The 15,660-nt window shown below is 62.9% G+C and overlaps 1 protein-coding gene across 1 annotated transcript; it reads left to right on the top strand.

The window, feature by feature from the left end:
• The first annotated feature begins 5,663 nt into the window (after positions 1-5,663).
• Positions 5,664-15,263, top strand: SERPINA1 (serpin family A member 1). Its single transcript, XM_028507325.2, is given in 6 exon segments — positions 5,664-5,773; positions 10,375-10,784; positions 10,787-11,017; positions 12,475-12,745; positions 14,026-14,173; positions 14,994-15,263. Coding segments are annotated over 5 exon segments (1,248 nt in total). The 5' UTR covers positions 5,664-5,773; positions 10,375-10,378; the 3' UTR covers positions 15,186-15,263.
• The last annotated feature ends 397 nt before the right edge of the window (positions 15,264-15,660 follow it).

The raw sequence follows: 15,660 nt of genomic DNA, 5'->3' as shown, positions 1-15,660 counted from the left end.
CGTCTGATTGAGGAAATGCTCCCCTTTCATTCAAATGCTACTCCGTTTCCTTCCCTGCAGCACAGTTCATCCGGCCTCCCGTGAGCACCTGCTTCATGCCCACGGCAGAGAGTTGGGGAAAAGCCAGCCCTGCCCTCAGGCAACTGCCGGCCGGGGTTAGAGCCTAGCTCTGGGTTCTAACGGCCCCCCCCACCCCCACGCCCACGCAGCCACGCAGCCACACAGCCTGGTGCGACCTCCCTTCCGGCAGGACCAGCTCTGCGACCCGGGGCTAGTCTCTCGCCCTCTGTAAGCTTCAGCTTCCTTGTCTGCACATCGGGGATAGGAAAAGAGCCCACCCCACAGGCGGATTGTGAGGATGGAAAGACGGAGCGTCTCTAGAACGCTCAGCATGGCACCCAGCATGTGCTGCGTGCCCCACAGAGGTCAGCTGCAGTGACGCGCTCTGAAGGGGCGGGCCCCACGTGCTGTGGGCGCGGCAGGAGAGACCCTGACCCCGCAGAGCCAGGCTGTGGGAAGACGGGGGAGGAAGCCCGCCCAGCGGCCGGCAGCCTGGGAGGCGAAGGTGGGACAGGAAACGGGGGTCTGGACAGACCGTCCTCCCGGGCAGGAACCGGCAGCACTGCTCTGGGAAGGCCGGAGGGCGAGCCTCCCCAGCTCGGCAGGACACGGGGTTCCCGCCCAACCACCGCACCCTGCCGCCGCCGCACGGAGGAGCCGGGGACAGCCGGCGGGCAGATGAGGCGGTGCTCCCGCCAAACCTCACGTGTGGGCACCGCACCCTGAGTTCCACGGGGTTCCTTGGGTCGCCCAGTATCACGCTCCTCTGTATTCCTTCCTCAACCACTTAAAACCCTGGAAGCCATTCTCGGCCTGCTGGCCATGCAAACGCAGGCACCACGGTTACTGGCTGTGCCTCAGTTTCCTCCTCTGTCCTGAGGGCATATTCACGGCGCCCACTGCACAGCATGACACAGAACCCGGCACGCAGTGTGTGCCGGAGAAGCCGCGGCCACAGCATAGGTGGTAAGAGGCCACCGGGCACGGCCAGCTCCGGGTTGGGATTGCAGCATGAGAGCGGCGGGAGGCTCGTTAAAACCAAGCAGACAGAAGTGCCTCCCGTCAGCAGGGAAGACCACACACAAGGTGAAGTGAGCGGCTCCCACCCCAGGCCCGCGCCAGCCAGACCGGAGGGCCTGCTCCTCTCCGTCACTGGAGCCGCCCGCGCAGGGCTCCGAAAGGACCTTCCGAAAAACAAGCGCCCAAGGCCTCGGGCACCTCCCAAGCCCCCCCCCCCGCCCCCCGCCCTGCCGAGGGCCTCCGACAGAGGAAGGGCGGCTCTGTGAAAGGCTTGCACGGACGGCCGAAGGGAGACAGAGGAACTTTAAGCAGCCCCTACTGGCCAAAATGCGACAACCTGACCACCCGGAGGAAGTGCCAAAACTAGTTTAACAGGGCAAGTCTCCTGAAAGCACAATGTCCATGAGTTCAAGCGGGTAAAGTTAGAAAAGGTAGAAAAGGTTTGTTTGTTTAATAAAAAGCATGCATTCTCTTAAAGCTTTAACAAGCAGGGGTGCGGCTGGAGACAAGCGCACTGTGTCTCCCGTCCGGTGGACTGCCGCTCCGGACGCTCAGGTGCGCGCCCTCCTTCCCGCCTGAGTCAGGGTGAAGAAGGAGAACAAGAAGCTGTGAAGTCGCCACTCCGCTCCGGAGAAGGCGAGAACCGACCCACACGCAGGAAGCGGCCCCAGCGGAAGGAGGAAGGAAGGGCCCGCTGGGGTGTCGCAAGGTGGCAGGGGCACAAGACACCGAGCCGAGCTGAAGCGGCAGTGCGAGCCCAGCTCCTCGGCCGGGAGAGAAAGCCGAGACGTCCGACCGACCCACCGACCTGAAGGAGTTGCGAGGAGGGCTGTCGGTCACGCTGACGGAGCAGGCGGCCGTGAAACCTTCCCCAGGGTCTGCCCGTGTAAGCCTCACGCCAACTCGTCCGTCCGGAAAGGGACGCACGTTATCCCCCTGTACAGGCGAGGAGGCTGAGGCTCGGACAGGTGGCATGAAGCTCTGCGCTGGGCCCAGGTCGGCCTGGCCCCAACCGCCCCACACCCCACTCGGCCCCCTGCATCTCACAGGTGCCGGCTGAACGGGCCTTGTGCCTTCCAGAAGAAAACTGAGCTCTCTGTCCCAGGACACAGAGCTGCTCCCCCAGTCCTCCTCCTGCTCAGCCCCTTACGATGATCTGAAAGCCTTTCCAGGCCCAGGGGCCTGTCCAAAGGTCACGTGGTGTTTGGCATCCACTTAGGGTCCACCTGTGATGGCCCCGAATCCTACATGTCATCATCTCACAGTCCTGGTGGAAGTGACCGTTCTTAGCCCCCATGGCACAGATGAGGAAACCGAGGCACAGAGAGGCTAAAGTGGCTCAGATCTCACAAAAGGACAGTGGTGGAGGCAAGGGCTCGACCCAGATGCTTAGGTCCCAAGCCCAAGCCTGACCCGTACTGCCCCGAAGGAAGCGGGTGCCCGGAAGGGGATCCCACAGGGGAACAGGAGTGGGGGATCCAAGAGTGGGGGTGCGTCTGTGTGTGTGCATGGGGCAGCCAGTGCAGGCTGGTGCTCCCACTCCCTGGGGTGCCGGCCCATCGGTGCAGCGCCCCTGGAGTCCCCACGGCTCTTCTGACCGGTCTGGGCCTTCGGTCCTTGCTCTGCTCGGCCCAGGGCCCCTCATACACCTCGCCCCTCCCTCCCCTCCTGCTGCTGACCTCACGCCTCTCCGCCCCACTCCCATGCCTCTCTAGACAGGGCCTGTGGAGGGGTGGGTCTCCCCAGGTGCCCCTTATTTACAACCAGCCCACGAGACCTTACTGTGATGAAAGGGAATCAGCCCAAACACTGCAATCGACAACTCCAGAAGTAACCGAGTGAACAAGGCTTCCCCACCATGACTGGTGGCTCGTGGGACACGGTGCCTTTAAGAGTGGCCCCTGGATTCTGTCCCTGCTCCTTTTCCCAGCCCAGCCCACCCCTTCTTCCCAGGACATGTGTCCAGGAGGCCTCGCTGCAGCAGGAAATCCTAGGGGAGGGTGAGGATGAGGACAAGGAAGGACTGAGCGTGGGGCCCCTGGCTCTGAAGGGACAGGGCTGCAGCCCTGAGCCCTCACTCCCCACCTGGCCCGGCCCGGGCTCCTCCCCCTCCCCCACTGCCCGGCTTCCCCGTGCTGCCGTGCGCCCCTCCTGCACCCAGCCGGGTCAGGGATACATGCAGGCCCCTCGCAGCCTCCAGGAAATGTCCCCGTTGGGCATGTCACAGCTGTCTCTGTCCTCTTCCCTCTGCAGCTGGCCCTGGAAACCTGCCAAGAGGCTGGAGGGTGACATGTGTCACCTCCATGAATCTCCTGAGCCAGGTGCCACTGACGCTCTTACAGAGGCTCAGAACGGAGTGACTTGTCCAGGGTCACACAGGCCAGACACAGCAGGAACAGCTGCCTGAGCTGGGCAGGGTCACCTGATGTCCTCCTGGCTAACGGCAACTTCCTGCCCCGGTGGCCTGCCCCTCCCGAGCCCGGGGCCTCCACCGGCAGCACGGAGCTCCTTCCTCCCAGGCGGGCAGAGACAGGGCGTCGCGGCGCTCAGGGAGCACCGGCCTGTGTGCCAGGGCCCTCAGCACCTGAGAGCCCCAGGGGAGGAGGAGGAAGAGGAGGAAGAGGAGAAGGGGGCGGGGGTCGGACCACAGCAGGAGGTGTGGCTGCCAACAGAGTACCAGGAATTGGAGGTAGGGGGGCGGCTCCAATCCCCAGGCCGCTGGGCTGAGGGGACCGAGAGGCCGTGGTGTTTGCCACCGTCCGTTCAGTGGGAGAGCTGGGAGGGGCAGCTGGGTGCAGGGCTCCACTGTGCAGTTGGAGAGGCTGAGGCTCGGGGAGGGGAAGACAGGCCCGGGAGGTGTGGAGGGCGGGCTCACCTCAGCCACAGCCCGGCTCTCTAGGCTGCTGGTGGACCCAGAGCCCTGGGGGCGCTGCCCACTCGGCCAGCTCAGGGGAGGAGTCTCGGGGCCCTGAAGCCAGGCTGTGGAACTGGGGAGGCGGGAGGGTGTGGGGAAGGGGAGTCCTCTCTCTGGGCTCAGCTGTGCTCTGCACCGGGTGGGGAGTAGGAGCACATACCCCCCCATGGGGTTACTGAGAGTCCTGCACGAGAGAGGCCTGGAGGGGGGCTTCTGGAATGCCCCTCACCCACCTGGAGCGATACCAGGGGGCCCGCGGGCAGGACCGGGGCGCAGTGGTGGACAACATCCCGAGGGCTCTCTGCACACAGCAGCCCTGGGCGCTGGGCTCCCCGTGGACTGCTGCACCTAATGCTCGCAGCAGCCCCACGTGTAGGTGCTGCCGTGACCCCACTTTACAAATGGGGGAACTGAGCCACAGGGAGGCTGGAGCTTCTTGAGGCCTCACAGCCAATGAAGGGGGCAGCCGTGGTCCCGGGTCTGAGCCTGTGTGCAGGAGGGACCTGCGGGCCCCTCTCCTGGCTGAGGCCCACAGCTGTGACTGGGGGGTGGATGACAGGAGGGACAAAAACACACTGGTCCGCTCACGCGGCAGGTCTCTGTGATGCACACGTGTGCTGAGCAGGCACGGGGTGCCGCACACAGTGTGATGCGGTCTGCCACGGGCTCTTCACAGGGTCACAGTCAAGCGGGGCCTACTGGCCTCAGCCCTGCGCCACCACCCCCAGCCCCACCTGTGTCCCCGAGGACCTGTGACTGCCCCAGGATGGACCCCGTCCCCAGGAACTGTTCCAGCAGCATGCGGACCGCACCGCCCTGTGGGCAGCCACAGCCCATAGCAACAGACACAGGCCTGAGACTGCCCAGGCGCTGAGTCCCTCGGGTCAGAGAGGCTGGAGGGCAGGGCTGAACAGCGGGCCCTGCCGACCAGAGTAAAGAGCCCGCTGCAGCCAGGCGCTTTACGTAGGTCAGGTTGTACGCGCGTCCTGACGGCCACACCAGGGAGCGGGACTGCCAAACCCCGACAGTGCAGGTGGAAACACCTCCCGGCTCAGAGAGGTGAGGCCGCGTGCCAAAGGCAGCACAGCTCTTCTGTGTAGACGGACCCTCTGACCCCTGACCGGTGCCCAGGGCCAGCCATGTCCGGCTACAGTGACGGTGTCCCCATCGGTCGCACCCCGCCTTCTCCACAGGAAGTTGAGAGAGTGTGTGCATCCCAGGCTGGCTTAGAGATTTAGAATGAGCAGCCCCTCTGCTCTGGCCTCAGCTGCCCTGTCGGCCGCGTGGGCACAGAACCCACGGCACCCCCACCCCCGGGCGGCAGTGAGCCTTCTGCGGCAGGTGTTCCGAGGCGGCTCAGTCAATGGTAGCTCCTGCGACCGGTAAGGCAGCCCTGGGCACTCGCTCCCCGCAGGAGTGTGGCGCCCGGACAGTGGTGTTGTCCCAAGGCCTCTGAGTCGTGCCACCCCACCCTGGACGCAGGACACTGTGGTGTGGGTGCCGGGGCTCCCTCTGGTCTAGGAAGCAGAGGCCTGTGCGCCCCGGGGCGCAGCACAGGCAGGCGGCGTGGGCGGGCGGGCGGGCGGGCGGGCGGCTCCGTGTCCGGCAGGTGGACTTAGTCCCTGTTGCTCTTCCGGTAATCGAGTTGACCTTGGTTAATATTCACCAGCAGCCTCCCCCTCTGAGACTCGGCCCCTCTGAGTCTACCGCTTAAAACAGTGGAGGACGGAGCCCCGTCCCCTCAGCCTTGGTCATCAGCTGGTCCTGGGACACCAAATCGTAAGTGCGCCTTCCCCTGGGGGGGGGGGGGGAGCCTCCGCAGGGGCCTCCAGGTCCCTGCACTGCCCAGGCAGCCCGGAGGTGGGGTGCAGGGAAGATGGAGCAGGGTGGGGGTGGGCCTCCTGTTGTCATAGTAACAACATCCCAGAGGTTCTTTCCTGCTCCCTCAGCTTGCCCAGGGCCTCCCGAGCCCTCGCTGGGGCCTCGCTGGCCCTCTGCAAACAGATGTGGAAGTGGGCGTCTGGCCCTGGCGTCCGGGGCCCGGGGCGAGCACACTTCTGTTGGCTCAGCTCCGGGGTCTTTCCTGCCTGCTGATGCCTGCAGGCCTCGCCCCCCCTGCTCCTGGGGTGTGCGTCTCTCCCCCCTTCTTCAGATGAGAAAGTCAGGGCCCAGAGAGGGACAGCGAGGAGCTCAGGCTAACGTAGGGTCCTGGTGGGGAAGCCAGGCCAGACTAGAATCCCAGGTTTCCGGCCGCCGGCTGGCCCTCCAACCTCTGCAGAAATGCCCGGAGAAGAACAGTGCCAGGCCTCGGCCCAGAGGTGTCAGAAGGGGCCCCTGGGCACCCTCGAGCCCAGTGCAAGACGGGACACCCGGGAGGGACACCATCACGGGCACTTGGAGCCGTGTGCCGAAGCCCTCACTCGGGCCCGGCGGCTCTGAAGCTCCTTGTACACAGCCCCGCGTCTAAGCATCACCGCCACCTCCTGGGGTGGTTGCCGTGGTTGTTCCCATTTTACGGAGGAGGAAACTGAGGACAGAGAAGGTCATAACCTGCCCCAAATTACACAACCCCCCCTTCCCCAGTTCAGTACCCATGCTCCTGAAACCATTCTTACTGTCGACATTAACTCTCTCGGGCCTCAGGCGCCCGATGGGGAGGGGAAGCCCGGGCTGGCCTCACGGACGCTGGGTGACCCTGGACAGTTATTCGACCTCTGTGTCCTCTTGAGCAAAGTGTAGATGACCTTTGTCCTCCTCCTTCTCACACCACCCACGGTGGCCTTGATTTCTGGAGCGTTAGAAGGATATGATTTTTCTGTCTTTGAATTTTGGAGATGAAGCTACAAAGGTGACCAAGGCCAAGGCCACCAGAGTCCCACACAGTGCTCTGAAAGATCCACAACAACATCGATGACAACGGGCACTTCCTGAGAGCTGACTGTGCGCCAGGCACATCCTGACACCGTGCACATAGTTAATTGCACAATAGCACTATGAGGCAGTGAACCCTTGTTATTTCCAGAAAGTCGAGACTCAGAGAGGTGAAGTCACTTCCCCAAGGTCACGCAGCTGACAGTGAACGGCACTCAGGCCCTCTGACAGCAGCCACAAAGCGATGCTGCCCTCTTCGTCTGGCCAGGCTGCCTGTCTTGAGGCCTCTGGCTTCAGCTTTACACACAGAGAAACGCTCAATGCCAAGTTCTGGAACCAAAATGCCTAGGGTTCAATCCCAGCTCCATAAGCAACCAGCTCTGGGGCTCTCGGTAAGTTACCTAATCTCCGTAGTCCTCGATTTCTCCATCCACCGGAGGAGCCAACCGTAGCCCCACCTCCGAGGGTCAGCTTGGGGAGACTGAAGGAGGCCGAGCACGTAAGACGCCTGCCGTCGGCTCAGTGTGATGGCGGTGGCAGGGACGCTGGTGTTTGCGGGGCACAGGGTTTGGCAGCTACTAGGCAACAAGGTAGTACTGGGAGAACTGAATTTACAATTGTCCAGGCTCAGAGGCGGTTTGTTACTGGGCAGGGGCCCCTCCTCTGGTCCTGGGCTGGTTCTCCAGCGAGACCCTGCCTGAGTGCGGGCGTGGGGAGCCTCCGCCCCAGCTGGGGCCCGCCCACCTCCCGCCGGCTCCTCACTTCTGCCTTGCAAGGGAGTCTTTTCTCTATGTTACAGGCAGGAAGCTGAGGCTCAGAGAAGTGAAGTCCCTTGCCCAAGGCCACGTGGCCTGAAGACGCAGGGCTGGGTCACACCTGGGCTTATTTAGCGCCAGGTTGTGTGACCTCATGGTGCAGTCACTTCCAGGCTCCCTCCGGGTCACTCTCAGTCACTGCCTTTCTGCCCCTGAGGCTGGACACAAGGCCTGGCTCCCTTCTCCCCATTACCTGGCAAAGCCTGCCCCACCTGCCCTGGGCCCTGGTGACGGCAGCATGCCATCTTCTCTCTCTTTGCTGTAAAGCTTAGTCCACACACCTCTGGGTGCTGTGCCAGCTACGTTCCCACCTCTGGGCGGCTTCCCCCACACCAGGCTTTGGGGGTGTGGGGTGCCGCCTTCCATAGAAGGGCAAGGAGAGAGCAGGAGTCTTAGGCCCCTGAAGTTGTATGTAAGGGACAGATTGGAAGGCAAAACGACGCCCATAGGAGGCTCAAGGCCAATGTCAGTGTCCCTCGGGCCCAACTGACACTCACAGAGTTGAGACCTGAGGACATGGCTGCGTCAGTCTGATGTCCAAGAGGCGGGAAACCAAGGCCTGTTGCGGCTTTGTCACTGGGCTGCTGTGCGGCCTGGGCAAGGCTCGGACCCTCTCTGGGACTCACACCCCTCACTGTAAGACAATGAAGCTGCGTGAGGGGGTATGCCCCACCCCCCGAGAGGATGGGCGAGGGTGACAAGTGCCCACCCCCCACCACAGTCCCGCTGGCCTCACCGCTTTCTTAGAGACCAGCTGCCCTCCGACGGGGAGGGCACCTTGCCCCACCCCTCCCCATGGGGAGTACCTGTTGCTCCCCCAAACCCAGATACCCCGTTAATTACGAATCCATCGCTAGCACACGGGGACCTTATTTAAGCCACCCCACCCGGACGGACCAGCAAGGCCTCAGGACAAGAAGACGCTTGCCCAAGGCCAAGTGGACAGTAGTGGTCCCATCAGGGCTAGAAGCCACCACCTCTGGCCCCAGACCCCTCGCCACATTTAGTGTTCCCACCACACCGAGGCCCAGATCCCTCCCAGTCTGTGAGTCTGGCTACGACGGGGAAGTTCCGTCGGCCCTGAGGGGCTGCACCGGAGCCCGGAGGGCAAGTGCAGAGACACCAGAGGGGACAGCGTGTGCGGAACCGGTTGTGGCACCGTCTTCAGCTCCAGAGCCGCAGGCCAGTCCCAGGAAAACACACGCACACCTGCCGCGGAGCGGCGGCCGGCTCGGCCTGGGTCCTCACGAGGGCAAAGGCCGGAAGAAAGCAAGCGAGAGGCCAGGGTTGTGCTTCACTTTGCTGTTTTACTGGGAAGAAACTTTTAAAAATTCAAGGGGGTAGGGAAACCCAGCATTTATCTCCAACTTTTTCCCCTCGGGTTTTCGTCTTCCAAGTTCAAGGACTCCTATGCCTGCGTACATTCTGAAAATGATGATCTCAGCTGCGTGGGCCATGGCTAGCCATGCGGCCGCAGGCCAATGCGGAAACATTGGCCTCCGCTCTGGCCTCAGTTTCCCCATCTGTGAGAAGAGCGGGTCGCACCTGGGGGGCTGCGGCCTGGTGGCCCGGGGCCGGGCGCGTCAGGAGGAGAGGGCACACCCTGGGGTGGGGTGGGGCGGGGCAGGCTAGTGCCGCTGTGGGTGGCCGTGGCTTTGCCGTCACCAGGTAGAGTCCACTCTTGCTGGTTCAGCTGCAGGCCTCGCCGCTCCCTCCGGCCTACGCGCCACGGAGCCGTCCCTGCCCGCCGGCCCTCAGAGGGCCCCCGCCACAGCCCCCCCTAGCCTGGCCCTGACAGCTGCCTGCCCAGACCCCGTGGGTAAGGTCTGGCGTCTAGACCCGTTCACCGAATCCTCCCAACAACCTCACGGTCTATACACTTGGGCAAGAGGAGGGCCAGAGACACCGAGAGACTTGCACCCAGGTCTGTCTGAGGAGGAAGGTGCTTTCTCAGTGCCTCTCCCCACCCCGATTCGCACGGACCCCCATCACCCCACACAGACAACCTCCCCAAGCCCACGTCGCCTGCTGGGCCCAGAGCTGGGACACGGGTGGTGGCCAGGAGGAGCGGACGGCAGGGACCGCAGCCCGCTCCTGCAGCCGAGACCGCAGACCCATTGCGAGGGTTTTTGCTCCCGCTCCGGAAAGACCCCTGGGGCCTGGGGCTCACTGTGAGTGGCCGGGGGCACAGCCACCCAGCTGAGTCTCCTCAAAGCTCCGTCGTGTAAGGCATGTGTCCTTGCACAAGAGCCGTCCCCCTCTGCGCAGCAGCCTCTCTGCTCACTAAGTAACAGGACTCCATGGCAGCCCCCAGGGCTGCTCCAGACCCACTCATCCCTGGGCCCGGCCTGGCCTGCCGTCTGCGTGATCATCAGCATGTAGGTTATGCCCCCCATGCCTCAGTCTCCCCTGTGATAAAGTAGGGGCTGTGGCACCGGCACCTCAGGGCCCCCGCAGACGTTAGTGCAGCCGTCGGGAAGGTGGACTCTGGACCCAGACTATCCAGGCGTGGGCGTGGGGTTCCGTGAGTCTCTCGGTGACGGTGACGTAGGGAAGCGCGCGGCACAGCGCGGCACAGTGCGGCACAGAGCGGGCGTTGCATCGGCCCTGGGGCTGGGCGCGGTGGTCCTCAGCGGCCAGGGCACTGGCTCGCTGCGTCGCCTGACTTGGTGTGACGCCCCTTCTCTCTCACAGGACAATGCCACCCTCCATCGCGTGGGGCCTCCTCCTGCTGGCAGGCCTGTGCTGCCTGGCCCCAGCCTCCCTGGCTGATGGTCCCCAGGGAGACGCTGCCCAGGACACAGGCGCATCCCAGCACGATCAGGTGGCGGCCAGCCACAAGATCGCCCCGAACCTGGCTGACTTTGCCATCAGCTTCTTCAGTCAGGTGGACAGGCACAACCACACCAACATCTTCTTCTCCCCAGTGAGCATCGCCGCGGCCTTGGCCATGCTCTCGCTGGGGGCCAAGGGCGACACTCACACGCAGATCCTCGAGGGCCTGCATTTCAACCTCACTGAGAGAGCGGAGGCTGACATCCACACAGGCTTCCAGGGTCTCCTCAAGACACTCAACCAGCCGGACAACCAGCTACAGCTGACCACCGCAACGGCTTGTTCATCAACGAGAGTGCGAAGCTGGTGGGTAAGTTTTTGGAGGAAATCAAGACACTGTACCACTCAGAAGCCTTCTCCGTCAACTTCAGGGATGCCAAAGCAGCCAAGAAACGGATCAACGATTATGTAGAGAAGGGAACCCACGGGAAAATTGTGGATCTCGTCAAAGAGCTTAACGAAGACACCGTTGTTGCCCTGGTGAATTACATCTTCTTTAGAGGTAAGGGTGCACGGCCAGCCTGAGCTGGTCCCCGTGGAAACCCAAGACTATTCTCACTCAGCCCTGGACCTCCCCGGGCAGTGCGGGGCGTGCTCGGACTGGGCGTCTCTGTGCGGGCCACTCGGCTCCCGCGCACAACCTCTGACACGCTCTCCGAGACCAAATGCGCTTGGGGGCCACAGGTCAGAGGGTCCAAGGGGCATCTTCCTTGCGGGGCTCGTTGGGGCCTTTTGTGCACGTTCTCCTGGGCACCGTCAGTCCCCCAGGCAGGGAGGCCCGACCTCTGTGCAACGTCTCCCCAGACAGACAGCCAGAAGCACACGTTTTAGCAGAGTGTGTGAAGGAAATGCGGTTTCTTGAATTACACGTTGAACAACTCTAGGGTAGTGAAAGGAGTGACAGCTTTAGAGTCAAAAGCCAGGGTTCAAATCCTGCCTCCACCACTTACTAGGTGTTTGACTGCTGGCGAGTCACTTTACCTCTTTGAGGCTCCTGTCTGGAATGGGAACGTAACATCGCCCTTGTTGTCGGGTTTCTGGAAGGAGCAAGCATGTTGCAAAGAACACGGGACTATATGCTCGCAAAGTAGCTGCCCACCTAACCTTGACTCCCAGCCTGCCTTCCTCCCTCTGACTGATGAAAGTGTCAGGCAGCTGAGGGTCCCAGAGGGCATTCTGAGGCTGTTCAACAGTCCACGCAAATGGAAGTAGCCTGGCATAGGGGAGCTGAGGGTCAAGGTCAGGGGCTACTTCCTGCCCACCGCTGGCTCCGGGGTCTGAGGCAGAACAGTGCAATGGAGAGCGCAGCGGCCAGGGTCCGCACGGTCGGGTCCCAGCTCTGCCGTGGGGCGTCAGGGAGGCCCTGTCCCCTCTCCAGCCCCAGTCTCCACCTCCCACCCAAACAGAAACTTGGGCTCGGGGGTCCCCGAGGCTGCTGTCCACTCTGACTCACCAGGATGGTGGCGGTCTCCCGGTATAGCAGAGGGGAGAGGCCCAGGCCTCTGCATTTCTCATGCTGGTCCAGGAAAAGGCCATCAGGGTGAGAACACGAGCGACCTCCCCGAATGGTTAGAACCACTGATTCACAGGCGGGTCGGGAGGGCACTCTCACACGGGTGTGCTGAGTGTGACTGAGGCCGACAATGGCCATTTACAGTCCTCCAAGCAGCCCTCAATCAGGGAAGCATGAGGCACAGGTCAAGCTGCTGGCCCTGCCAGCCTGACCGGCACCCCTCCCCCTCCGCAGCACAGAAAACCTGGGCCCCGCTCGAGCCTGGCGCCGTCCTCACAAAGGCCGATGTTCCTGTGGACCGGTGTTCGTGTCGGCCCCACTGCACAGATGGGGACGCGGAGGCTCAGAGAGGGCCCACTGCGGAGGAGGCTTGGGGCCCCTCCATTCTACCACAGCCGCCCGCCCCTTCCTGCCCCTGGCTGATCTGCACCCTCGCCCCTCTCCAGGCAAATGGGAGAAGCCCTTCGACTTGGACCAGACCGAGGAGGGGGACTTCCATGTGGACGAGACCACCACGGTCAAGGTGCCCATGATGCACCGCCTGGGCATGTTCGACCTGCACTATTGCGAGCACATGGCCAGCTGGGTGCTGCTCATGGACTACAAGGGCAACGCCACCGCCTTCTTCGTCCTGCCCGACGAGGGGAAGATGCAGCACATGCGGCGCTCCTTCACCCCGGAAATCCTCCTCAAGTTCCAGAAGAACAGAGCCCCCAGGTGATGCCCCAAACCGGAGGCTGTCTCGTCCCAATACGCCTGGCCAGAAGGGGGCGAGCCGGGCCCACATCCCCTGGGCCAAGCCGCTGTGTGTGGCCTCGTGCGCCCACACAGAGGCCAGCACCCGGTCAGGCAGCGCCCCCGGGACAGGGGCAGTGCCCACGGCTCGGGAAGCAAATTTCTGCCCCTGGCGACTTCCCAGCGTGGACACTGCCCCTTCCGGGAGCTTGCGCCGGGCGCGGGAGCGGCAGCAGCACCACACGCACCGAGGGAACCGAGCGGGGAGCGGCGGGCTTCCGACAGAGGTGGCAGTTGCGTGCGGGGTGGGGAGACGGACGCCCACGGCTGGGCAGAGGGGCAGTCTGCTCGGAGAGGCCAGAGAGGCACCGGCCCAGGGTGGGGGCTGTCCCCGTCCCTCCGTCACTAGATCAGTGTGGTGTCACTGTGTCCCGGGTGCAGGGATACTCAAGCATGCACCCCAAATCAGCACGGACCTCTGTGCGCACGAACGCCCGCCCCTCATGGATGTTTTATCATGTATGTTATACACATACACATAGATGGGTGCAACACACACATATATAAACCAGTAAGTTAAAATTTAAATAAGTGGATAAAATGCATACCATATAAAGGAATGCATTAATAAACACACATATAAATGAATGTAAAAACACAGAACACTGTGGAGGCAAAACTAAAAGAGATGTATTAATACCGCTACCCACCCAACGCTAGTCCGGCGCTCCTCGCCGCAGAGGTGGAGGCAGAAGGACCAGGAGGGGCTGAACTTGGCCGGGGTCAGGAGAGTCTGACGGCCCTCGGCTCCCTCGTGCCTGACCCATCGCGCGGGGCCACGCTCCGTCCCCACGCACAACCAGACTGGGCAGTCAGCCCCGGGCATCACTCGTCACCCACTCAGCAGATGTCACTCAGCACCGAACACCACGCCCCACGCTCCCCCGGAATTCCAGCCCCAGGTCCCAGTCCAGGGGTGACCCAACTCTACAGGGCAGTGTGCACACTGCTTCCAGGGAACTCCCTGGGTCTGCCTGGAGGGCTTCTCAGGGGAGGTGGCATTTGAGAGGCTCTGCAGCACAGGAGGCCCCCCTCATGCTAGCATTCTCTGACACAGGGCTAGAGGACCTAAAAACACGGTAAGTCAACACCGCCCTCCATCCTCCCGCGGGCAGACGGGCAGGGCGCTGAGTGGGAGAAATGACCAGAGAAGGTAACGCTTTCAGTGTTGTGAAATTCCTGTTTTCTAACCACCTCGACAGGTCTGCCGATCTGTATTTGCCCAAGCTGTCCATTTCTGGAACCTACGATCTGAAAACCGTCCTGGGCCAAATGGGCGTCACCAAGGTCTTCAGTAATGGGGCCGAGCTCTCGGGGATCAGCGAGGAAGTGCCCCTGGCGCTCTCCAAGGTGGGCTGCACCCTGGTTTCCGCAGGTCGGAGTGTGTATGCACGGGGCTGCAGCTCGGGGTGCGGGGACAAAGGGACACCAAGGCACCCCCAGACTGAGGACTCTGAGGAGTGCCACTGGACGCCGCACCGAGACTGGGATGCGGTCAGGTGACCGGGTGCCAGAGGTGGCCGCGTGTGCTCTGGCATTCTAGGGTCGTCCTCTGAGGATGCGTCCCTGACCCTCTGCTGCCCTTCGGCCAGGGCCGCGACGGGCCCGAGTTTGCAAAGGCAGACTTAGGCTCAGTGGGTTCACAGCCTTTTGGCCCCACATCCGCTGACACTGGGGGCTGCCGGTGACTCAGCAAGTCCCAGTTAATGAGTGATTTGGGCCAAAGTAGCCATTTATTCAGGAGAGTTAGAGGTGACCCAAAGCCAACCACATTGTAACACTGGCTACGAACTGAGTGCCGGGGTGTGGACTAGACGCTGTAAGGGTCCCCATCAAAGTCCTGGTCCCCAGGGGCTTAAAATCGGACACTAGAAACAGGAGACGTGGAGGGAGGGCAGGAAGTTCAAGTAATCCCGCCTCCTGCGGGGGCGGGCGTTTCCAGGGAGGCTGAGGGTGCGGGTCAGGAAGAGTGAGGGCGAGTGGGTGGGGTCGGGCGGAGGCCCTGACGAGGGGGATCCGGGACTGCGTGTCCCCTGCAGGTGGGGGAGACAGGCCCCAGGAGCTCTGCCCTGGGCCCCGCTGTCCTCCCTCATCAGGTCTTGCTCCCAGGCCTCGTGGGGACAGGCAGTCTGTGCCCACTCAGGACCGGGGTGTGCTCTCTCCCATCCAGGCCCTGCACAAGGCTGAGCTGACCGTCGACGAGAGAGGGACAGAAGCTGCCGGGGCCACAGTCCTGGAAGCCATTCCCATGTCGGTTCCCCCAACTGTCAAGTTTGACAGGCCCTACTTCATCATCATCTATGACACAATTACCCAGAGTCCCCTCTTTGTGGGGAAGGTGGTGAATCCCTCCCAGAAATAACCGCCTCTCTGGATGAGCCCTCCCCTCCCAGGGCAGGTCCCCTCCCTAGGTGACAATAAAGAATGGCCGACCTGGCCCAGGCTCGAGTGTGCCGTGCAAACCCCTCATCCCTTTCCCTGAGTCTCCCTTTCCTTCCCCGGGACGTGTGCACGCAGACGCCCGCTCCACGGAGGTTTGTCTGACGTTTGCACCGTCCAGCACTGCACGCGACAGGATGGCGTGCTGGCTACCAGGCACGGCCTTCTGCCTCGTCCCCAGCCACCGTGGAAGGGCTCCAGGTGTCCCGTCCTTCCTGGGAACTGCTAGGGGTGAATCGCACAGCTCAAAGTCCAGCACGTGGTCCCTGCTCCACCAAGCATCCACGGGGCCCTCTGGATAAGCCCCTACCCGTGCCCTGTGGGTGCCGTCCCCCTGCAGGGCTGCTAGCGCCCACCACCGGGCTGCCTCCCCGGTGCTCCCCGTGCCTTCAGCTCAC

This window comes from Phyllostomus discolor, chromosome 1, assembly GCF_004126475.2.
Source record: "Phyllostomus discolor isolate MPI-MPIP mPhyDis1 chromosome 1, mPhyDis1.pri.v3, whole genome shotgun sequence".
In the NCBI taxonomy this organism is placed as follows: domain Eukaryota; kingdom Metazoa; phylum Chordata; class Mammalia; order Chiroptera; family Phyllostomidae; genus Phyllostomus; species Phyllostomus discolor.
The sequence above is the reverse complement of the archived record's forward strand: the minus strand, read 5'-3'. Positions and strand labels throughout refer to the sequence as shown.